The 24,832-nt window shown below is 36.6% G+C and overlaps 1 protein-coding gene across 1 annotated transcript in view; it reads left to right on the top strand.

Annotated features, from left to right (window-relative positions):
• Window positions 1-1,485: 1,485 nt before the first annotated feature.
• Window positions 1,486-24,832, top strand: part of CACNA2D3 (calcium channel, voltage-dependent, alpha 2/delta subunit 3) — a 366,879-nt gene continuing 343,532 nt past the window's right edge. The window contains exons 1-2 of the mRNA XM_009993350.1: window positions 1,486-1,604; window positions 2,218-2,299. Coding sequence (XP_009991652.1) covers window positions 1,486-1,604; window positions 2,218-2,299 — 201 coding nt within the window. The remainder of the gene's footprint in view (window positions 1,605-2,217; window positions 2,300-24,832) is intronic.

Below are 24,832 nucleotides of genomic sequence, written 5' to 3' on the forward strand. Positions count from 1 at the left end.
GGGGGGGGAGGGAGGGGAAGGAATACAGGTACTACATAACTAATTTCAAGACAGAACATATTAAGACAGTATACAAACAGAGTGAATATTCTGAAGTGTTAAATCTAATTCCAGAGGGAAGAAACTAGAATACTGGAGCTATATTTTATGATGCAAGGATGACTCAGCCCATGCTAAAATCGTCTTCAGGTCTTGCCATACTTATTTACATTGAAGTTCAATCCTTATTTTAAGTCTGCATTTAGTGGAGATGATGATGAGAAAACAAGCAGAGGGCGAGAATGAAAACCAGAAGGAGGGAGGATAGACTTTTATAATGCAACAACAACAAAAATACCTGGACCAGCCCCTTCTGCTCCCCATGCCGCTCTCTCCGCGGAGAGGCTTGTAATCCTAGGTTTGCTGTATCAAGGGGATTATTCTACCAGCACAAATTAATAATTTACTCATAGGCAGGAGTCAGTTAGCCTGCATTGATTTACTTATGCTGCATTTATCTTCATTCATAAGCCTTTGCTAGTCTCGATCTCTGAGAGTGGCTCGCTGCAGCGCTCGGGCATAGGAGGAAGCAGCAAATGTGCCTCTGTGCACAAGGACGACCTATACATGACTCAGTTAAATGTGAGAGCCTGACCTAAACCCGGGGATTGCTCCGGGAGCCCGCTGCTCCGGCTCATCATCCGGCGATGCTACCTCGGCGGGGACTCACGCAGCGGTGCCCTCCCTGAATTGGCCGGGTCTCCTGTGGGTGTGCACCGCGCCCCCCGCCCGCCCCTGCCTAGCCCTCCCTAGCTCAGCCCCCGGCAATGTGTAGCGCTCCCTTCTCGCCTTCCTAGAAGGGCTCACCTCCACTTTCAGCTCCTTCAGACTTTGTCTGCTTTTGCCGTACTGAGGCACCCTCCCTCTGCTCCGGCTCCTCCTGTGCCTGCCTCTCCGTCTCCGCGCTATCCCGTTTAAAGCCTGCTGCTCCTGCTCCACTGAACCAATGCACTGGCTGACTTGATCAGGGATGAAAGCTGGAGGTTACCGGCGAGGGAAAGGAGACCTCTAGGCAGCTTTCCATTTACAAAGTGAGCAGTAATTGCAAGAAGACAGCCTCCCCAGTTGGAATCAATAGTCTGCTTTCTTGCTGCTAAGGGCACTTTGGAGCAGCAGTAGGTCACTGAAGTAACTCCAGCACACTGCTGACTGCGGAGTTGTAAAGAACTACACGGAAGTGGCTGCAGTAGTGCTGGAAAACGCTTTGCTGTTACCAGGGACGCAATAGTTTTCAAGTAATTAAAGCTTCACTTCTGGTCCTCTCCTTCCATCTCATAGAGAAGGGCCCTTCTTTGGAGGGATGAGGATGGAGCTGTGATTTCTTCCACTGTTGTTCTAGTGGAGTGGGTAAAGGTGGAGAAAGAGGCTTTAGAAGCAAAGCCCCACTGCTGCTGATTTCAGCTTTACTTGAATTTCCCTAGATTTTTCCAGGCACAGAGAGGCACAATGCCAGAGAATCTGAATCTTCTTCAGGCTTTTTGGGGTTTTTTCTTTATCTTCTGGACAGCTTTTAACACAACCTTAGTGGATGTGGTTGGATCGGAGCAGCAGATCCCATTGTCTGTGTAAGTGCTTTCATGCTATTACTCTCAGGACCGTGTTCAAGGATGACAACTTGATTGCTCAAGTTCTTGTCTTTCTGTATTGCAGGTATTTGACTGTTCAAGGCACCTTTGCTCCTCTGTAGTGTTTAAAGTGGCAGTCTTTAACCCACACAGCACTACTTTAATTTTATTGTAGGTGCATGTGTTGGTGAAGTATGTGGCCATAGGGTCTTAACTGAAGTACTTGTATTTACTGAAGTTGATGCTGCTACTTTAACTCCTCCTCATGTGAGAATTTCTCTCTGAACTGTCCTGCAAATTTATCTGCTGCTGTCCTTTCAAGTGATATATGTAATATTGTGCCAAAACATGTTTCTGTACGAGTTGATGCTTTTCAATTAAACAGTGCAGGTTGGGTAGCTTCATATTGCTGGCCTTACCTTAGCACAGCATCTAGTTTCTGCTTATACTTGAACAGCTTCACTAATATTTTGCTGTGCTTAGATTCCTTAGGAGGTCTTTCATGCAAAATTGCCTGGATCCTTCTGTGTGCAGCTGAAGCTGTTACAGTCTATGTTGCTTGCTATGACATATGTATTACATTTCTTCCTGTCTCTCATTTTTTTCTTCACAGTGTAAAGCTCTGGGCCTCAGCATTTGGTGGGGAGATCAAATCTATTGCAGCCAAGTACTCAGGTTCCCAGCTCCTGCAGAAGGTAAGGATATCTTCAGTTGTAAAAAGCAAGGTTTTAATAGAGAAAATGGAGGCAGATTTACTTTTTTTAAATGAATAGGAAAGCAGTGCTTTACATGCTTTGGTCTGAGATCTATTTTTGTACTGCATGCTAGTCTCTGATGACTCCTTGCATTGCATTGCACTGCACTATCTGGAGAGTCCTTGATCAAACTGCCATTTTTTTCTTTTTGGTGGTGTTTTAACATTAGAAAGTAAAGTCCAGCACTTGTATTTTTTTGAAGTTCAGGCTCCAGCCTAGATTTCAGGTATTTAATCTGGTTGCTGCATTGTGATGATGATGTTTCTGCGTCAAAACAGCTGCTTCTTATGAAAACTGTTAACTTCATTTAAGGAGCAGAATTTGTGGACATTGTATTATTTTCACCCTGTGTTGTGTGTAGGCAATTCACTGTATCAGGAGAAGGCGGCTGTGCTGTTGTTTGTCTTCGCTGCAGTTTTTACAATCCCATTATTTCCCCAATCATCTCAACCCAGTGCTGGGATGTATTACATCATTACAGATAAGGGGAATGAATGTGGTTATCTTCTTGCTCAGCTGCACAGCTGGGTAATAAGCTACTCAAGTACTGCAAAAACTTGAGAAATTGGTTGAAGTCTACATAATTGGGGCAGAGGGTAATGAGAAAGTGGATTTTAGTATTAGGTGTATATCAAAGTCTGGGTCTACTCTAATTTAAATATGCAACCTAAAGTAAAAGTCTCTATTGTAGACAATTTGTTTTTACAGCAGTTGTTGAAAAACCGTAATGAGAGACTAAGGAATATGTTCAAGATTTTGAAACTGCTTTTGCGTTTAATATGTGATCCTTAAATTACAATATAGAAATGGAAAAGCATCAAGACATTCACTGATTACAGAGACACTCATGCTACCCATATGTTAAATATCTGCTGGTTTTTCTAGTTCTGAGTAACATGTTAATGTTATTTTTTTTGTCTGATTACGAAGGAAGCTACTCTTTCAGCTTGTGGCACTTCTTTTGAAAAGCTTGTATATGTGTGAAATTACGTAAGAGACAGTAGGTGTAGTGGTTTAAATAAAAAGCTTATGTTTCTATGTAAATTTAAAGCAACTGACTTAATGATTACTAAAGGCATATGAGTTCCTTAGTAGTATATCTCTTTTCCACATTGTACACCAAGGACTACAAAATGTGAACTTCAGTAAGCTATAAAATAGCTATTAAGAACAAAAATATTTGAGGTTTCTTCCTACTTTTCAAGGCTGTTAAATGGCTTCAATACACTGGCCAAATTTTAATTCTGAAAATCTGGGCATTCACTATTTATTCTTTAAAGTCTGTTTAGACTTATATCATCACATTTTTGTATGAACTCCTTATATTTATAAAGTAGATGGACCTTTCAGTTTTAATTAGAATATAATCAAGTATGATTAATAGGTTTTAATTTTTTAATAGGCTGTAACATACAGATACCTTTATTTAACTTTGGAACTGTTCCATGCACAGCCATTTTTGCACTGAAAAGGCTTTAAAAATTCTATTTACTAAATGCAAATAATCAAACATTTACTAGAAAAATATGGAACATACCATGTTTTGCAATCATGCTATAATTCATAGATAATCAGTATGATCCTTAACCATTCTTCTCTTCCTCATAGTAGAAAGGGCTGTCATGCCTTCTGTAATGTATTTTTTCATTCTGAAGTAGCAAGATTTCTTCCTATTGGCTGTTATAATTGTAGGCAATTTAAAGCTAATCATTTTACCTTTTCATCAGCATCCTTTATATTTCACTACCAAATCTGTATTCCTGTTTTTGAAGATAGGCAATGTATGTTCATTCCAAGCTATTTTGGTTTTGTTTCTTGTTTTTGTTATGATATTTCATTATAGAATGAAAGAATGGCAAAACAGATTGGACAGATATTTAGAACACTTTTATTCCTCTGTCACATTTCCTTCCCTTCCCCCCTCCTCTTTTTTTTTTTTTTTTTTTTTTTTTTTTTTCTTTCTACCTGCTGGTTACATAATTTTAGGAGATCTCCAGTGCTTTTTACTTAAAATTGCAAGTGTCTCTGAATGACGTAACTTTAACATGTTAATCTTTTTACATTGTTCTAAAGTATATTTCTCTGTAAGTTTGTATGAATGAAAACATATCGAACTTCAATATTTGCAAGCATATTCAATGTGCAAAGTCAGTGGCAGAAGCTGTCATCATAATTAAGGAAGTGATAACACAGTAGGGCTGTAAATGCAAACACCTTTCCTCCCCTTCTCACTAGCCAGACATCAAGAATCCATTTGGTATTTATTGTGAGCTCTGTGTGATCAAAGTCAATGTCCTTTTAAAGTCAAGATTCCACTTTCAGGAGCAGTGCAACTTCTTATATTACTGGGGGCAGCCACATTTTCTGATTATAAATTTAGCATTGCTAAAGAAATGAAGATATGAAATCTGCATATAATTATGTATCTTGGCAGTATGGATTTCTCAATTACCACCACTCTGTAGTGCCATTTAGTTTGTAAAAGGCTTGCTAAATAAAAAATTGATTTAAAGGTTAATTGCTTAATTCTGTTAGCACATATAGTGAGCACTGTTTTCACAGGAATGTGTTTGAAATCAAGGCATGACAGACACTATCTACTGCCCAGATGTTTGAAACGTTGAGTCATTTGCCTCACTAAAATTTCATTGAGCACTTGAAGTTATGGGAGATACTCAGTAAAGCAAATTTTTGCCAACTTATAGCTAGGAATATAGGTTTAATTAATACAGTTCTTAGGTCTTGCTATACTGTTAACATCAAATGAGTAGCCAGCATTGCTGTCTTTTTGAGTTTTAAAAAGATGCACAAGAATATTTTTTTCACTTTTAAAAACTATATTTTTTTTAATCACTTCATGTCTTATCTTAAATGAATTATTTATTATTTCATTGCATTATGATAATCCTATCCAAGAATGTTGGATATATGATATTTGATCCTATGGGATATATAATTTTATTCCTGAGACTGAGTCTAGATGAAATACCCTATAAATGGCTCAAAATAATACTAATAGTTCAATAAATAATTGTCAGAAATCGTTATGATCTTTCAGGCAAAGCTAGCATTTAAAATTACCACATTTTAATGTTTTACTACTTGCTTATGAAGTGAAGGAAGTTGATTCAGTGTTCAAAAAAATACACAGAAGAAAATAGGACAGTTACCTAATTTGCTTATTTTTTTCCCTAGATTTTTAAAAGACACTTGCCTTACTTGAATCTTGACACTTCTTTAAACTTCATTTTTTTTAAACACTGATTATTTAATTAGTACTGTAGTAAATGTGAGAGCACAGCCCGCTGTCAAAGCCAGGCGTTAAGTACAGGATGCAAAGCAAGGGGTACATGCAAGGAAAATAATCGTCAGTTGCTGTGACTAGAATTTTGGGGGTACACACTTTGGGGAAAGCTACTGTTCATGTTACTGTGTACTTGATAATGGTATATTTTCAGTTCCATGCTGTTGTAAAATAATACTTGTAACAAAATGGAAGCAAAAAATGCAGGTAATATGCCTATGTTGTTACAGAGTAAAGATTTTCTAATACAAAGTGTCTGATTCTCTACAAAGTGCAGCATGGTCTGTGCCATCTCGGATTTCCTTTGGAGAGACTCTTTTTTTTTTTTTTTTTTCCTCCACCGTCTCCTACATATTCTAAGCTTGGATAATTCTTGATGTGGTCCTGAATAGTCAAGATTATTTCATTGCTAATGTAAGAGCAGTTTCTAACTGAAAAGTAACTTATTCCTTGGCTCTGCCATCAAGGTTTCTTCCTGAGGAGCAGCTCACTCAGGGCTGGCTCAGATTTCCCTTACGTAAGGCAGCTGACGAAGCCTGCCCTGTTGTGTAAGTGCTGGCTGCTGGGCCCAGCAGCCTCTGCTCTGCATCTGCCTCCTCCTTTCAACCAATTCTCCATTGTGTTAGGAGTTCAGATCATTGTGTTGTCTCAAAGTAGGTTTTTCCATCAGTATAACATTCCTGGTTTTAAAGGAAAATGCTGTCAGAATTGTGTTTTGTCTTGCTGCCCAGATCTGGTGCTGTGTCTTGTTAGTTTCTCACCACTATGGAAATGTCAGGGTAAAGGAGCGATTTGGATCAATTAGCATTCAGCTGCTGTTTCTGATTCATGCAGTACATCTATCTTTAGGTTTAAATTGTATAATAGTGACTTAAATTCTTAGAGAAGTTTAGTTCAATCATCTTGACAGTAATTGCTTTTCTTTTATTCAGCCTTATGTTGGTTTTGATCTTTGTAGGCTGCTGCTTCTTTGCTCAAGACACTGCAGCTACTGCTTTTAAGGAAGGGTCAGTAAGATTGAAACTCAGTTCAAGGTATACACGCTGTTTGGCTTCTTGGATATCAATTTAAACTTTTGCCACCTGAGCAATTTAAAAACTGTAAAAATAATACTGATTTTTCATACAAAAAATGAGGAATATTATAAAAAAACCATGGACACTTAACTATGAATTAAAAACTCGATGCCACCACCATCCCCTGCAAATACCCCAGACCAACACCACCACCACCACTCTCCCCAAGCCAACCCCCAAAAAAACCTTAAATCCCAAACCCAACCTTTAAGAACTGCCAGCCAGGCAAATGGTTTAGAGCTTGCCAAAAGCTCTTTTCAGAGTTAATTCATGATAATTAAAACTCCTGAAGTCTGAGTTATGTAAAACGTGTCTTCTAGTACTGAATTAAAAACAAGCATAAGAAAATAAAAGAAATTAGTATCTAAGAATCTTAAATCACTTTAATTCTAATGATTAATGCAAATGATGGTTTGGAACCTTCAGAACTTGAACCTCTATCCCCTTAAATTGTTACAGATCTTAGGGCTACATAAATCACGAGGTTATTCTCCATGCCAAACTAAGTAACAGAGTATCTCTGTGTCTGAAATATTTAATGCTATTATCTGCAGACATAAAGATAAATACTTTTGGAGAGATGTTTTAATTTTTCTTCAAGAAAAAAAAAAATCAAATGTTTTCGTATGCTACCTAATGTATTATGTGGAAAAAGTTGCTGGGTCCAATACTAATTTTAAGGTTATTTATTGATCCCTAGAGGAAAATATCACAGTGCTATCAAACTTCCAATAGTGTGTCCTTTTTTCTTAATAACAAATAAAAAGTTTTCAGTTTTTCCTTCTTCCTTGTAATGAAGTTCTGTCTTCTCTGAAGGTATTGGGAAATTGTATTTGCCTTCAGTGAAGATAGAACTGCATCTTGAATGATCTGTGGTCTTGCTCTCATCTGCTGTTTGAATGTTATGGCAGGAGTAATTTCTTGGTGTTGGAAATGATTTTAAAGTATAGTCTAAATGAGCCTGAATATCAATAATTATTTCTCTTTTATAAAAAGCCCTGTTTTAAGCCACAGTGAGTTATATTTTGCAGTATTTTCTGTCTTTCTGGGTTTTGCAAGCACAGCGTGGTCCTCTTGCTTGTATTGTAAATAAATGTTCCATTGTTAATACACAATAGAAATATGAGATGGCTTCAGTAAGCTTGATACACGCATTACACTTTCAGTAATGTCTTTTAATATGGAAATTATTGAGTGAACAATCCAACTAGAAGACATCAGATCTTGAAAGGAAATGAATGCTAATTCCCTTGCTTAGTGCATTTATGGTTGTTTGTTTTCACATCCTGTATTGGAAAATGCTTACCTTTCAAGGTTAAAAGAGACAGTCTCCATGCAGATTATCTTGACAGTGAAGGTATGTAAAGCCATGAATAGATGCCACATTGTAGTGGTGATTCACTTTTAAGCAGCTGCTAATCAATACTCTACACGTTCAAATGTCATTACTGTTCTGTAGGGTACTTTTTTTTGTTCCAGATAATAAGTGGTTACACACTGTACAACACAAATTACATATTGGTAGGATAGACTGTATTTTAGGTTGCTGGAGTAGCTTCAGTGAAAGATCTTGATGGAATACTTCATATCATGTTCTCATGAAGCTCCATTTTGCTTTTTCTATGCATAATGTTTTTACAAAAACAGATTGGTTTTTTGTGTCTATTTAGTGTCTGCCCAGTAAATTTGTACAGTGTAAGTCCTTTTTTTTAGAGTGAATGATAAAATTGTTACAAGATTTGGATTTTTAAAAGGAAGTCTGTGCAAAAGTGCCATTTATTTTATTTTTTTAAATTGTTCTTGGAGAACATTTGGGAAAAGTCTTGGAAGCTTTTCCGGAGGTTATTAATGCCAGGGACAGGTACTTTCTGAGAAGTATCCTGAAAGTGTCCTCAGATCTCCTTGGACTTTACAGACAGGGTTATCCTTCTGGTAGTTGATGGCTAACACACCGTTGCTGAGGGTGATGATATAAGATGTGAGGAGACTGTGATTGCTCAAGAGGGACAGACTTGTTCACATAGGAGTGTACAGATGTTGCAATCAGCATGTCAAATTTAATCTGGGAATAAAATAGTAGACAGTAGAATAGAGAGCACAGGAATTAAATTGTCATAAATACTTCCTGCATAAGAGTTGGCTTCCTGCAGTCTTTAGCAGGGTCTTAGCACCAGCAAGATAATCTTGGCTTGCTTCAAAGAGCTGATTTGACAGTAGATGCAAGTGAAGATCAGAAGATAATTTGTTTAGCTAGATAAAGGTGAAATTAGGCCATTTTATCAATGGTGTTTGAAAATGAAGGGAGAAACATGAATTTATGATGAAGTTAGTGTTAGGTGCAGAACTGTAAGTTTGAAATACTAAAATTGTTGGATTTGGAAGGGATTTCTAGAGATCACCTAGTCCAACTCTCCTGCTAAAGCAGAATTGCCTAGAGCACATTACTCAGGACTGCATCCAGGTGAGTTTTGAATATCTCCAGAGAAGGACACTGTAGTGGATGGACCTGGATTCAAATCTTGGACAAGCCTATGGGTGTGGTATATGTTTTTTAAATGTCTTCAAAATAAGAATGCCTGAGAAACACCTAGGAGCAAGTAATTTTCAGGAAGACAATGGTTGCTGAGGAGCTGAAGAGAAGAGGTGTAGTGGATGATAGAAATACTTAATATATTTTACCAGGTGCTTTGTATAGGAATATGATTTTAATTTTATGCACGAGGTTCAAATTTACTTCTTGGAAGTTCCCTAATGCAGGAAAACCAATTTTTATTATTTATTTTTTTTTCCCAGAATACTCTTTCAAAACTTTCTAAGAAAGCAGATTACCTTAGCAAGACTTTGGAGGCAGAGATGGGAGGAATTGTTGCTTCTGCTCCTAGGCTAATTTATGTAAGTAGACATTAGTAATCTTGCATAGATGCCTTCAGAGAAACTGAACTCCTGCACTAGCTTCTTATTATACTGAGGCTGCCTGTAGGCTAGAAGCACAAATTAGTGTTCACTTGAGCTGCTTTCCACACTGATTCCTTTTAAACTTAATACAGGCAAGTGTTTTTCTCTTCTCTTGATTGACTCTTCCCCCCCCCTATCTTTTAGCCCCATGTATCGTAACCCATTATGGATGTGTCAAGACAGATTTACGGAAGTCATCAGCAGAAGAGGTCTAAGATTCTAAGTGTTTTTTCTGCTTCTGGTATCTGTGGCTGTTGCGAATATACTGAGGAATGTTTTGCTCTCAAAGTTTCATCTGCTCTGATACATTTTACCTGCTCTCCATTTTTGCCATATTTTCTGGTAAAGTGGCTGATGTGACCATCTTTAGAGAGCTGAGAATTGACTAGGAACATCATGCGTGATAAAGCATATGTCAAATCCGTATTTATGAGAAGTGTTGTAAACTGGAAATCCTTAAAGCTGAGACTTTTGCATCATATAGACAGAGAGGGACAACCAACCCTAAGTTCCAAAACTATTATTGTACAGGTTGGCTGAACACCTGTCTTTTTTTCCTATCCTTTATAAGCACACATTCAAATGGTCTTATATGGCTTTTTATTATAGAAAAATAAATATATAACAAATTAAATTTGTAAGCAATCTTCACCTATTTGACTTGAAATCCAACAACGACATGGTAGCACTTCAGCAGAGTTACCTTTTCAAGATGTCCCACCACGTTCTTACGTTAGGTGCAACTACAATGTGCATAAGTAATAGAGCTTCACTGGGGCTTGTAAGACACTGTGATGTACCAATGAGAGAGAAGGAAATGGCTAATTAGATGTAAACTGGCTTATTCCTTATGGATCTGCCACATCTTCTAGTGCTTTATCAGCAGCTGTTGGCATTCAATAGTTGGTTCTTAGCTCTTCTTACTCTTCAAGAGTTCTTCCTAAGCACTACTTATGCTGAATTTTTGCTTTTTTAGGTAGAGCCTCTTTGGCTAGTTTGGTAGGGCCATCAAGGCATGTAAGTTCGGGCAATGACCCTTAATCAGATAAGTGTCTGGTAGATAGTTGTTTCTAGCCATTTGTTCTAGCTGTCAAGATTCCTGAGAGAACTTTAGAGGGTTAAACCAGTACTTCTAAGTATTCACCAGAACAGTATATAAAATATTAGAAGGCATTCTTTGTCAGAGCAATTGCTCCTACGCTTGTGTTTTGGTTTTGCCTTCCTTAATGTGACATGTTGTTTTATTGTTGTCTAGGTCTCTCCCTGTTTTCTTTCTGTATCACCTTATTTTGCTTATATTTGAATCTTCCTGTTTTCAGATGGGCAGTTGTTGTAGAGCTAAATGTTTTCTTCTAAGACTAATGCCAAATGCTGCGCATAAATCAGTTTGCAGTACAGGAAGCACTTTAAAAGATAGCTATTACTATTTATCTTTCAAACTAGATCATGAGATCTTGGAGCATCCAAGTTAAGGAACTAAAAGATGCAAGAAAAGGTTTTTCTCTGGTCCATTAACAAAATAAATCATGTGGTCATCTAATCTAGTGTATATGATTTGGGATATAGCCTGAGAAGTATCTGTGTATAACTCATCCAGTTTATCAGGGTTTAAAGCAGAGATCCTGTTAGTTTCATTAGTTACCTTGCTTACATGTATGACTGACAGTAGTTATTGAAACTTTGCTTTTAGGAAAGGCTAGGAATTACTTTCAAGCTACTAATAGCCTCTTGAAATGTTTTCCTTTGGTATATACAGAAGGTGGAATTGACAGCTTTCCCTAAATTGTGTGCAGTTAGCAGATTATATATAAATACGGTTTCTCTCTAATGTGCAGGTGGAGTGGATCTCCTCTGATTAATGTTCTGGATACAGTGATACTGAATTTTAAAATTCTAACTGCTCATAACTGAGACTTGTTCTTGGTACAAATGACTCAGTAAAAGTGGTTCTGGAAAAACCCTCTCTTCCCCTTTGTACAACTGAAATTGAAGAATAATTCATTCTGGAAGAAGATTTAGAAGGTCTTTAAACTCCCTGCTGAAAGCAAAGTGAATGCTAAAATGATAGCAGATTACTGGGTGCTTTGAGTCTGATCTTCAAAACCTTCAAGGACAGAAATACCACAAATTCTTTTGTTCCAATGTTCAACTCTAATCAAGATGAAAACTTAGGTAAGCTGGAATCTCCCATTTCAATTTAGGATGTTTATTTGCACCTCAATAAATAACCTCGGTTCATCTTCCTTGTAATCTCACAGGTATTGAAAGGCATGAACATTTTGTATTGGCAGGCCTCTCTTAGGCCTCAGTCACAGGCAATACTATGCCATCTTTTAGTTGATTCTTCAGGTTTCAACACTTCATTTTCTTTTAAAATAGTTTGCAGTAACATTCCAGTCTTAAACAGAACTCTGCTGTTTGTTCTGCAGGTGGGCTTTTTTCCATAGACGCTTATTTTCTCACAATAGGAGTACATAACTGTTCTCATAATTATGGAATCTCAAGAGTAATTTCCAGTAAGTTGACTAAGTTCACTAAGTGAATTGGAATTTTTTTTTAAAATACTGTTGTGGTAATGTAGGAATTTCACTTCTATATCTAGAGCTAAACCAAACCACTTATCTTCTGTTTGCTTCACCAGCAATTTTCATTTGCTTCCAGCCACAGTTTAAATGAAATTAGTGTTGTGTAGAAATAATTTGTCAAGTCGTAAATTCTATGCCTTATCTGATTTTACTTTAAATTATTCTGCAGTAGGTGGCAAGGAACTACTTGCTTTTGTTAACAAACAAGGATTTAACTAGCTTTCCTAAAAAGCAGGCATCAAAATTATGCAGTCACAGTGTCTCTAGCCTGCTAGGTAAAAATACTGTGAAAATGCTATTTGGAAGTCATTATGAAAACTTTACTCAGGGCCACAGAATATAGTGTTCCTATTGCTCCTCTAGGTCATGTTTTAATCTTTGGCTATTCAATATATTTCCAAGATTTTGTGTGAAGTGAAGTCTCTAATTTTCAAGACACACAAAAAGGATCTACATACTATGGGTATTAAAATGTGATGTGTTGGGAACACACCGTTGGTCACAAAATTAGATAATTATCTTCTAAAGTGACAAAGCTTCAAAGATGAAAAGCAGGAATATTCAAACTTCAGCTTTACCTTGAAGCTAAATTGCTATCATTTTATGACAGCTGTGCAAAATGTATGACTGCTGAGCTGTTTGTACCTGATGCTATCGAATTACATTAATAGAATTTTTCACTGATAATGCAAACTGGTAGGATGGGAAGAGTAAAGCTTTATGACTTGCAGCCATTGACTATCTGCATCCAACAGATTTATTACCCCTTATACATATTGTGCCTTTTACAATATTTTCTGCCATTTCTTCAACAAAGTACAAGGAAGATGTTATAGATGGCATGGTACTAAAAAAAAAGTGCTCACTTCACACTTCAGAATTCTACCTATCATTACCAACGGCAACACAATTTTGAAGTAAAAGTAGAGATGGTTCCTGACATCCCCCATGGAACTTTCCATAAAAAAAAACAGTGAGGGGAGGAGGGTGGAAATATGAAAGAGAATTTCTGTTAGCTAATTTAATTTTCCTGTTGAAATCAAGGGAACAGACTGAGATTCAAATACATCTGGCTTCTTATCCTAGTCTGTGATAACTTTCTTGATACTCTGTTTAGTTCTTGGTGGCCAAAAATCAGTGAAACCCTTAAGTATGATATTAACTTTGTGTAATGTCACATGTATGAATCAGGCACTTGTAGTGGTAGTAAGATTTCATCCAGAATAGCAGAAGTCTCAAATTCAAAGTTGAAAGTGCAAATAGGATTCCTCCCATGCCCCAGTTGGATATATCTTTGTCTAGCTTTTCTGTGTAAAATGGGCCTAGGAATAATGCCTTTTTCCTTAAATTTCTAAACTTCAAAATTGTTTGGATTAGGAGTAATGCTTTTTTGTAGAGTGTTTAACATATGGAGAGGTTCAGGTGGTGAAGAGCAGCACTAGCATATGGGTATGGAAGTAAAGCAAAGCTCTGAGAGCTACAAGGCATCAATTTTAACACTTTTAATACAAAAGGTTTTACTCCTGAGAAGATAAATGGTTCCCTGTAAGAGTCTTGAATGACTACAAAATTGATAGAAAGCTTATTTCTGCTGTTGATATTTGGTATATGTAGTTGGCAGTGAATCTCCACATGGTATTGTGAAATTGACCCATTTCTGTTCAGATAATTAATTCTTCCTATGCTTTGAGTATAAAGTGCTATGCCATGTTAATATTAGAAAGTAATTATCAATTTTACATACACTCTTTTCTTTCCCTTATACGTTTTTTCTGCCTATCCAAGTACTTCTTACTGTTCATTTTCCAAAAAACTAGAGTATTCCACATTTTTTTCTCTCTAGATCCCTCAGACTGACCTTTTCTGATTTCCTTCCAAGCGAGATCAACCAATAAGACTTCTTACAGAGTCAAATTCACAGATGCCAAATGCAGTTAAATTTGGAATCAAACAACTTTATTCTTTTATGGATAGCTGATTATTTCTGTCTGTGTCACAATTACCATAGAATTTTATTTTCTTTATGCACTTTCTTACTCTGTCCTTCTCTGTGTTCCCACTTGTTTTACAACTATTCTTTTTTTTCCCCTTGGAAATTTCTATGATTCATGCATTTTTTTTTCAGTGCCTTAAGCAGATGTAATCATAACGAAGCAATGGGGATCTGGTCAGCTGGAGAAAATTATGCAGAAATAAAATGACTAATGGCTTAATACTTTAATACATAAGAATGGCGGAAGGTTATGCAAATATAAGTGCTGTTCTTAAAATGATCTTTTTATGAAGTTTGAACTTCTAAAATGAATATTAAATACATTAGGATCTCCCGGTGTACCTTATACATTGTGAGCATTATTGGAAAGAAGTTATTTCCCCAGGAACAGCCAATATACTTAGTTGTACCTTGAACGGTGTGTTTAGGAAGGACATGGAAGTGATTAAATTTTGAAAATATTTCCAAAATTAAATGGAAACCGTCTGTCCTGGCAGAAGGGGGCAAGTTTATAGCATCTTTTTGATGATACAAATTGCAGGGAGAAGTCAGTATCAGGGAGCTACTGCAATCTGTTTAAATACAGTTAAATGTTACAAGGATGTATAAAGACAACAAGGTGAAGAGGAATGGAATGTGTTGGGAGTGACAAAGGTGAAAGACTGAAGAAAGCGGTTTTCTTCTCTGTAATTTACTACAATTGGATAACACATTTGTATGAAAAATCAGTATTTTTGTAATTATTTTTTACAAATCTATGAAACAAACATTTTTCATATTGAAAATATATAAACCACAGTCAAAAAGTAGTTTGCTAGTTGTGGAGTGCACGAACATTGCAAGATTTCAAAACTTCTGTCAAGAACTAAAATTAAGATGAAATTATGTGCTAAGAAATTTAATTTCAGCAAAGACATCTGAAATTAAGCTGAAATTAACATTGGCATAATTCTGACTTTCGTATTTGGCTTCCCAGATGCTTACAACTTGAATACTTTAACTTTTTTTTTTTTTTTTTAATTTGATGCTTGCTCTGTTGTAGTATTTTATTTATGCAGTCTCATTGTTACAACAGTAGAGTTCAGCTACATTCATAATTTGGCATTAATCCTGTCCAGTCCACCTTTAAGCACATTATTATTGTAAATATATGTTTGTTCAGTTGAATTTCCTCACCATTACAAAATGTCTGGGGAATTTTATCTGAAAATGTATGGTAGAAAACAGCATTATATGTGGTGTTTGGAACCTATAGTTATGTGTTGGAATAACTCAAGAGTTAGTGTATAGAGTTATTCATGTATGGCCATATTTATCTGATTGCACGCTGTTTATTTATCTTGGTGTATAAATATACAAGAGTTGTATAACCAAAAACTCTAATTATTCTGAACATAATTTATCAGACCCAGCTGCTAACTCAGCTCTTCTCAAGAATCTTCAGTAAAATGCGTAACTTAAAAAATAGCATCTTAAAAAGTACAACATTCCCATTCTGCAGACAAATCCTCTATGCCTATCTTATCTTCCTCTCAAGAGTCTAATAAAAACCTATGTCTTTCTGGTGTGACTAGAGGGACAACAAATCTGGGCAGACTGCACTGTGGCTTGTATTGCTTGAACTTCACACATTTAAAGCAAAATTTTCAGTATTAAAAGGACAACTCTGTAATTTGACAGAGACAGTCCTTAAACTTCTTAGTTACTGGTTGAAATGCCAATGTATTTGTTAACTAGCTGATGCAATCATAGTATTGAATTAAATAATGTTGCTTCTGCTTTAGAAGCATTCAAAAAACCTATAACTGTGGTTTTGCCTGACCTGTTGATTGACCTTGTGCAAGTAAATTCTAGTATGTCTGATTCCGTATCTATAAAGATATGAAGAATTATGCTTACTGTCTGCAGTTTAAAAAATTTTTGATGACAGCTTATGTGTAAAATTTGCTTGGGGGCTGGCGGCAAGATTGTTTCACTGTGGAGTGATTAGTTTTGTTGTTTTTTGTGGTTTGGAGTTTTTTAGTGGTTTTTGAGTTTTAAATAAAATTACATCAAATAAAATTACATCAATTATCACTTATACTAGTATGTATTATTGATATAGTTGACAGAACAGGTCCATTTTCTGTAACTTGCCATTGTATTAGCAGTGCTGTCAAAACCAGTCTTGGAGTCTTAATAATACAACATTTATTTGCAAAGGCTTAGAAACCTGAACAGAAACAAGGTGTGTGCAGAATTTATTATTTCAACCTCATTTAAGACTAAACTAATTACCACAACATTTGAATCCACATTGGTTCAAGGCCAATTGAGGCAAATGTAGATGGCACTTGCTTTGCTTGTTGATGCAAATGGCACTTCTGTAGTGGTTTTGTGCCTGAGAAAAGACCATTTTTTGGTAACAACATGCATACTTTTAATGAAATGTACTCACATGAAGTGTGGATTAGATCTAAAATTGTGGAAGAACAGCTGATTCTCTGTACTGGCTCTCTAGGGCTAAAGTCATGACCTCTGATGAGACTCAATGTAAAGAAAACTGAGGAGAGGAATTGTTGCTGGACTGGCAGCTAGTTAAGGCACATGCAAGTAAAAAATTAATTTCCACATGTATCTAGGATGTATGAGTAGATCTGTGTCTACAATGATAGTATGCCACCTTGCAAGCCTTCAAACCAGTACTTAAAACACTGAATATTGTACAAATTTTGAAAGGATTGGATCTGCAATCTGGAAGTTTTCTTTTATATTCACAACAGTCAGACACAGTAATGAGACTGTATTCTGTTAGAAAAGAGGTATAAAACGTTTGAGGGTGCAATGTTCTTTAGACTGGAAAAATGCTACAGTTTAGATATGAAGAGTAATTATAAATCTCTTTGATGGCTTTACAAGTCAAGCTGCAATTTATTTTAACTGCACAAGTGTATGTACTTTGCTGATTGTTGCTTTTTCTCATTGGTGGGTAGGAGGTTAGAACTGAAAGATGGCTTTTGTTTCCTCATTTAATTGCCTAAAAAGAAAAGCAAATGGAACACAATCCCATTTCTTGTAGGTGAACAAGAAAACAGGATTTTTCTCACCTAGTGATTTCAACATATACACATCCTAATTATTCTGTTCATTCCCTCCTAGAGGAGCTGGCAATCCATCTATGGCACTGGCTCTTCTCCTTCGTTATGTATCAGGAATTGTTTTTTTCTTTTTAATATGAGTGGGTTGATATGCAACATACCTATCTTCTGCCTCAAGCATTTATTTTTCTTCTACTTTCTGATACTTTTTCTTCCCTCCCCTCCCAATTCTCTGTCCTCAATTCAGATTTCTAATATTATTTGGTAATTGGCTTTTCTCAGACTACGGCTTCTCTTATTCCTGTTTTCAGATTTACTTCTGTGTTAAAACATTAATTGTATATACATATGTATAATAAAGTCTTATTGAGTACCATTCCATTAGTACCTTCTCAACTCTTCTAAGTATCCCTATACATATATCTTGAGAAATATAATATCTAACCTTGATCTACATATATCTCTCTATCTCTACTGGTCTTATTTTTCTCTACAATGTTTCTTGTTTTTCACTACATTTGATCTAGAACTGCGTCTTGGTTGCAGAATAAGTGTATTGCCTATTATGCTTCCTCCATCTGAACAGTGGTTGAAGATGAAATAATAGAACTGTGATATGATTCTAACTTTGGATAAGGATTACAGGACAATTTTTAATTATTTTTGTAGCCTGGTTGACCACATTATTGGAGAACAAGAATAAAAGCTGTTATAAAATCAATCTTGTGCAGATTCCCCACCCTCCCATGTATTCATTGTACTTTCAAGGATTGCTCTACCCGTCCAGAGAGAAAAAGATGCAAGTACTGTAGCAAGGTTTTGTATTGCAGGGGGTCTTCCAGGCATGAAAAAATCCCCCTCCCTCATTCTGGTCGTCTTGGAATCACAGAATCACAGAAACGTCATGGTTGGAAAGGACCTCTGAGATCAGAGTCCAACCATCAACAAAAAAAGGAGAAATTATGTAGAAAGATTTGATCTTTTTCTGTTATATAAGTAGCAATGGTAGTCCATTTTGAAATGTAGATGTAAAGGAAAAATAAAAGGCAGTAGGTGAAATTTGATACCATGATTTGTTGTACTAGCCAAACTAAGTTTTGTGTTGTTTGACTTTTGCAGAGCAGGATTTATTTTTGGGTTTTTATAAGGTATTTTCTGCATGCTTTGTTTAGGGATGAATAGTAATAAAGAAACCTACATGTTAAAAGTATTAAAAAAATGCGAGGCAGATGAGAGCCCCACCTTATTCAGCCCCTCACCCCAGTACTCATTTTTGTAGCATATAGTTTTATAAAGTTCTCATTTTGCTTGGTACACAATTTAAGCAAATTTAAACTAAATTAGAAAATTGTGAAGAAAACTTGACTTGTGAAATTATTTTTGCTCTAAGATCCTGTATGCAGCTGACCTTGGAGAGAAGATAACTGGAAATACAACTGTTTTAAACTAAGGAGTTTCCCAGTGGTAAGGTTGGCATTGGAGCTGAGTGCAGAGGCAGAAGTACCACATGTGGCCACGTCTCTCTCAGCTAATCTGCTGAGATTGCTTCTGAGGCTTCTTTTTGCCCCTGTGCTATTGAATCAGAACACACAGCAAGTACTCAATGTGATTTCTTTTTAATTAAAACTTTAATAAAATTAAGATTACCGTTTTAATCAGAGGCTGATTATTAATGAGTCATCACAGATATTTTTCCATGTACATTGCCCATTGTGTGTCAGCTGTGTAGACATATGGTTTTTCTGAGGATCAGAGTGTTACTTGGGTAGTCATTTCTAATTCTTTCAGGTTTCTTGTTGTGAAACTAGGAATGGCAGCACAGTAAGACTAGGGTGTGGTCTTTCCACACTTCTTTGAGTTCTGTCAAATCTTTTGGGAAAAGGCTGTCTTGTAGAACAGCCTGACTAGATGAAAGCTGTAATGTGTTGTGTTGTTTTGATTTATTTTGGATAAGCTGAAATCGCTGGACACTCTGTTCTTGACTCTGAGTCCTTGGCTATTGAAGTTGACCTAGTTGTAGGTGTTTTTGGGATCCTTGTTAATTTTGTTCCTACTCAAAAAAATTGTAGTACAGAATCACTTCTTTTGTGTGTGCAAATTGCTTGTTCTCATTAGAAACCTGAGGCTTCAATTTCAGAAGTGGGGAGTGCAGAGAATTTTCTCAAACAGGAGATGTTGTCTCTTTGTCTAGGTGTGGTTCTGTCCCTTTTATTTTTTTTTTTCCAAAGGAGAATGTATTGCTCTTGTAAACAGTTGGCTTTTAATTAGTCAGATGATACTAAAAGATAAACTGTGGAAGTGCCAGAAGGCATTAAGTCACACCGGGAATCTTAATTGCTCTGACTGCAGTAAGACTAATATGCTCAGCAATAAATGATTGGTGTTCTGCTCTTCATTCAGCCCATGATTTGTCTATGAGCCAATTCTTACCTGCACATCATTAAGTCTAAGCCTTCATACCTGTAATCATACTGGTGACAATTCAGCCCTGCTTATTTTTAAGTGAGCTGCTTGAAAAGTTCCTGTATTCAGAATCTACTGCTTTATGTGTTCCTATACTGAGCCTTCCTCACCTGAGTAATAAGCAAGGCATAGTTATGAACAAGCAAGTTAAAAGGTTTGTGAACATGAAAAATATCTTTTTGTGCAAACTGATCAATATTTAATTTTGTAACATTTTATTAATCTGTTTTGATTACTCAAGATAACTTGTCCTTCTCCTGAGAAGAGGATGAAAATTTGTCAGGCAAATTATTGTCCTTCAGGAGATTCTCCTTAACCAGACCCATGTGCAAGCCAGACATTGAAGCTAATCTATCTTCTCTCAGATTTTAAAAATAAACCCTTCTGCATTTCTGCAGTTGCCTGACATCTTTTATGACACCTTCCCCACCTCCCCCTTTTTTTTTTTTCTTTAGTCTTGGCCTAGTGGCTGTGGAATTTGACAATTTCTGTCTCCAGTGCAAGTGAAAATACCTACACTCAGTCTGCTTTGACTCCACTGACTGCCAGTCTTCTCAAATAAGGTAGATACTCAATGTCTCTGTCCCTACAGCCTTACATCAGGCAGCGCAAAGAGACTAGGAGCCCAGCCTGAGCTGTGCTCTGCTCATTTCCATTCCTGTGGCTGCTCTGGAGGGCAGGCTGCAGCCTGCCAGGCTGGAAGGCCTGGGCAGCCTATTAGATACTGAACTGTACTGTACACAGAGCTGACCGGCATGCTCAGGCAGGTGACGCCCTCAGTGGTCCCAAAGGCATTGTCCAGCTGTATTTTCAGGTTGCTTGTCTAGAGATCTGGTCCAAGGGCTTGTCACTCTCAAGAAAACATGCTCTGTGGGTGTTTGGCATCATGAACTCTGTAAGCTGAGGTAGGTGTTAACCATTAAGTTTGTCTTGCTGTTTCTTGAAAAATTGCCTGTATTTTATTTCTCTAAGCCCAATGCCCTTTTGACAACTGAAGATTCTTATGACTTTGTAGGGTGCAGGCAGAACCTGATCCACAGTTTGACTCTTAGACTCCTTTTCCTTCTGTTCTAGTATCACTAGTGATGCGCTGATACTCAAAGGTAACTTGCATTGCTATCAAGTCCTGTTTCACACAAACTTTTTATTTTGTCAACATACAAACAACCCACAACAGACCAAATCCTGTGAAGCTCCATTACCTGTCTAGGATTTATTACCATTAGGAATAATTAAAACACCTTAAGATTATTCAGTGAAGCTTTGTTTCAAAGTAACTGCTTGTATGCTTTTCTTTTCAGAAGCATTCAACCTAATGTGCAGACTTTTATTAGAGGCCAGTTCCATCTTGTTTTGTGTGTGGTGGGTACTTTATTTCATCAAGTTAGGAGAAGCATCTTAATCTGACACTGCCACAAGGCCAGGTGTTTCAGGAAAATATTACCTGTTACACTGGTACAGCAGAGAAAAAAGCAAACAAGCACACTGGATCCATAATTGGCTTTTGTTACCTTGATTTGTCTGGTACTTTTACGTCTTTTTGTGACAATTTCTGTAGTAGATATTAGGAGAAGTGCCAGTTTATCACTGTGAAAACGATAAAGCAATTACACAGCCTTTTAACCCATTGTATTTTGAAGTTTTATGTTTAATGCAAGTCTTTCTTCTAAACTTACAAAATGGGAAGGAATTTCAAAGTATTTTGATAATGGTCTGGCGTTTTTCTGTGAAACTTTTCTTGCATTTACTGTTTTTTGTCACAGGATGGCAGCATGAGTAAAACCCTAAGAAGGTATAGCAGTGAGTCTTTTTTGACATATTTTACAGATTTGTGCAGGATTAGATTTCTTGTTTTTCGAGGGCGACGGGTCAGACATAATCTTGCATTCTAAAGGTAATGAATATCTCAGTTTCTGATACTCGTACTTCATATAATCTGAATAGTAAATTATGAGGAGAGGAAGTGGATAAACTTTTTCATTTGAAAGCTGAAGCTTCTATTCAGATCAGACTTCTTAAATAATAACTCTTTTTTTATATGTTGTCCTTGTATTTTCCAGATAACAATCCAGGGTTGATTTCAAGCATGTTACTATATGATTTGGAAATATTTTAATTTTTTTTAATTGGTTTACAAATTTCTGGCTTATGTGCATATTCCAAAACACACCTGAACTGAACCAGAAGCTTGTATCTGTAAATTTTGGGGAGGCTTAGCTGTTCTTAAAACTGCACAGGGGAAACACGTTTTTTCTGAGTAATTTGATCTTAGGTTTAACCAAGTCCTGGGGAAGAGCTCTCACAAAACCATGAGTTTGTATAGGACAGTTACTACTGCTAGACATCCCTGTGTCAGGTGCAGTGATTGCAGCATGTTTCTAAAAACACACATGGTCCTGTAAATCTTCTCAGTTGAAAAAGCACCTTTTTTTTAGATTAAGTGATTATTGAACATGAACATGTGTCCCGATTTGTACAAAATTTTGAACTAAAACTTTAGTTTCCTCCGAATTATATTCTGTGCTGTTTGTGTGTCCTGCTTGACCTTTATATTTAAGAGATTTATAACTCTTGGCATTTATTCCAACTTCAAGAGATAGGAAGAAAAAAAAAAAATCTTACTCTTGAAAACTCACTGCACTATGGACTGAATTCTTCTTCGTGTCTCCACAGATGAATTCAATACAAAGATCCTGGGACTTCTCTTCATGGCAAAGTGCTAAGCCTTATAGAGGTTCATGGCTTGGGTAGAAAGAGTGGTCTGTGTTCATCTATGCATGCAGGAAGCAATTTCAGTCTAAACTAAAACCCAGCACTTGCCATCATAGTTACACAGAATAGCTGTGACAGTTACCAATTAAGCAAGTGAGCATTTTCAGTGTTCCACAAACAAGAAAATGGACTTGTCTTCTCATGCAATATCTTTTCCTTTCATGTTTGGTTTTTTTAATCAGAGATGAATGAAGCAAATCTTGCTCTGATTTTCTGAAGCTTCTGAGAAATCTTTCAAAAAAACCGAAACAAACAACTTTTTTTCCTTTCTGTTCTGCGTTGGGGGCAAAAACTGTTGCTAAAGCTTTGAAACAGCATTTCCGTAAGCAAAATAAAATTATGTAGAATTTTGGTGCTTGATTTGAAGAATTAATTCTGGGTAATTCCTAGTATTTATGTATGCAAAAAAAGTTTTTTTCCAGATAGCTATTAGCAGTGAAACAGAATGGTTCAATGGAGTTGCTGGAGATTCACTTATTTTCCTTTTTGTAGGAACAAGAGTTGTTCTTATAGAGCATTGTCAACAGAAGGGGGGAAGTGGTGAAGGGATGTTAAACTTTCTGTTAGTTTTGGGTGATACATGTACTAATGTATCACTTAGTGTGATTCTGACTAGATAATCTCTTTTCTTTCAGACTTCTTATCGGTAAGGGCAAATGAAGGTCTGATAATTTTGCTATAAGCCACTTAGAGTTGTCTTACCATCTCACTAAAGCTACATCAGTCATAAAGCTAACAATGTCATTTGATCATTCTGTGTTGTTTGAGTCACTATCCTTTCAAGAGTTGCTGGGGCCTTTTGAAAGCATCAAAGAATTCTACAAAAATCTCCAATCCTGCATCAAACCAAGACACCCCTTCAGCTGAAGAGGGCTCTGCATTATCTCTCCAGATGCAATTGGTGCAGGTTCTGAATCTACTGGAGAGTTCATCAAACAGCAGTATAGTGCTTTTCTGCTACAGTTAGGATTTAAGCAAACTTGCTCTGTAGTGCTCCCAGCTGCCAGTAATTTTTGGAAGCTTTAACTATTTTGCTCACTGTGCAGATTTACATTTACAAACTCTATTACTTTGTCCGTTTTATTCTGTGAGTGGCTCATGTCCTTCCTATTCATTTTCTGTGTATCAAGTGCTATTTCAGCTCTAATTTGTTTGACATTCTTGCTAGTAGTATATTTGTATTCACAAAAAACCTGTGAACAATTTCATCTATTGATACCATACAATGTGCCTATTAGATATACAAGTAGCAGTTGAATATATCCCCCAACCATTGTTAGGCCTCTTCAAATGATAATGTAGCCATGTCCCTCTGTGAGGCTGCTGCTGCATAAGAATTAGTCTGCTATCTTCAAGGAGCTGAATGTTGTGCTAGCAATGACCAGAAACTGAAAGTAATTACTGCCATTACTTATGCAGCGAACAGCAGAGAATGTGGTTTCATTATGTTCATTGGTTTTACTTGTAGATCACAGTCATTAGCAAGTCATACCATTGCAGTTCTGCAGGCTGTGCTGGAGAGCTCATCCCTTTTCCCATGATGGGATCATGAGAAGAAATTTAGCAATAAGTATTTGACTATTCTCCAGATATATCTATGTGAAGTGTGGAATCAACCAGAGAATGAGTTTTGAAATTTCTGGTAATTCCATCCCAGCTCCTTCACTCAAGATGTCTTTGTGCTACTTATTATGGAATGCTAAAAATACATATGTAAATCTTCTTATTGGCCTCTTTTTATTATAGAGGTATTTCTGCATATTTGGGAGAAGTACAGGCATAAGGAGATTCGATTTCAATTTCCAGGGAAAGAGAAATTATCCTTATTTCCTCCTTTTTGGTTAAAGATATTTAGCTGTAATAAGGGATACCACATAACGGGATCTCCATGTAGCATAACTAGAGAGTTGCAAAGTCCGTGTTCTTGAAGGCAAGAACTAAGAATGACAACTTGTTAACATTAATTTCCTGAACTGAATTTTAGTCAAGCGTGTCTTTTACTGAAGCAACTGTTTGGAACAGCAAGCACGTGGGAGTCCTCGGCAGGATCACAGTATGCTGCTGCCAGTTGTCTTACTAAAAAGTAGTAACAAAATGAGAAGGAAAACAAATATCTGCGAGTGATGTGTATGCTGGTGGGTGACTTGTTTGATAGAAATAATTCAAATACATCAAAGTTGCAAAATGGAAAAAGATCAAATTAGGTGGAATGTTAATTGGGCATCTTTAGGCTTCTGTAGCTTCTCAC

The sequence above is a fragment of the Chaetura pelagica genome, unplaced genomic scaffold, assembly GCF_000747805.2.
Source record: "Chaetura pelagica isolate M959 unplaced genomic scaffold, ChaPel_1.0 scaffold630, whole genome shotgun sequence".
NCBI classification, from domain to species: Eukaryota; Metazoa; Chordata; class Aves; order Apodiformes; family Apodidae; genus Chaetura; species Chaetura pelagica.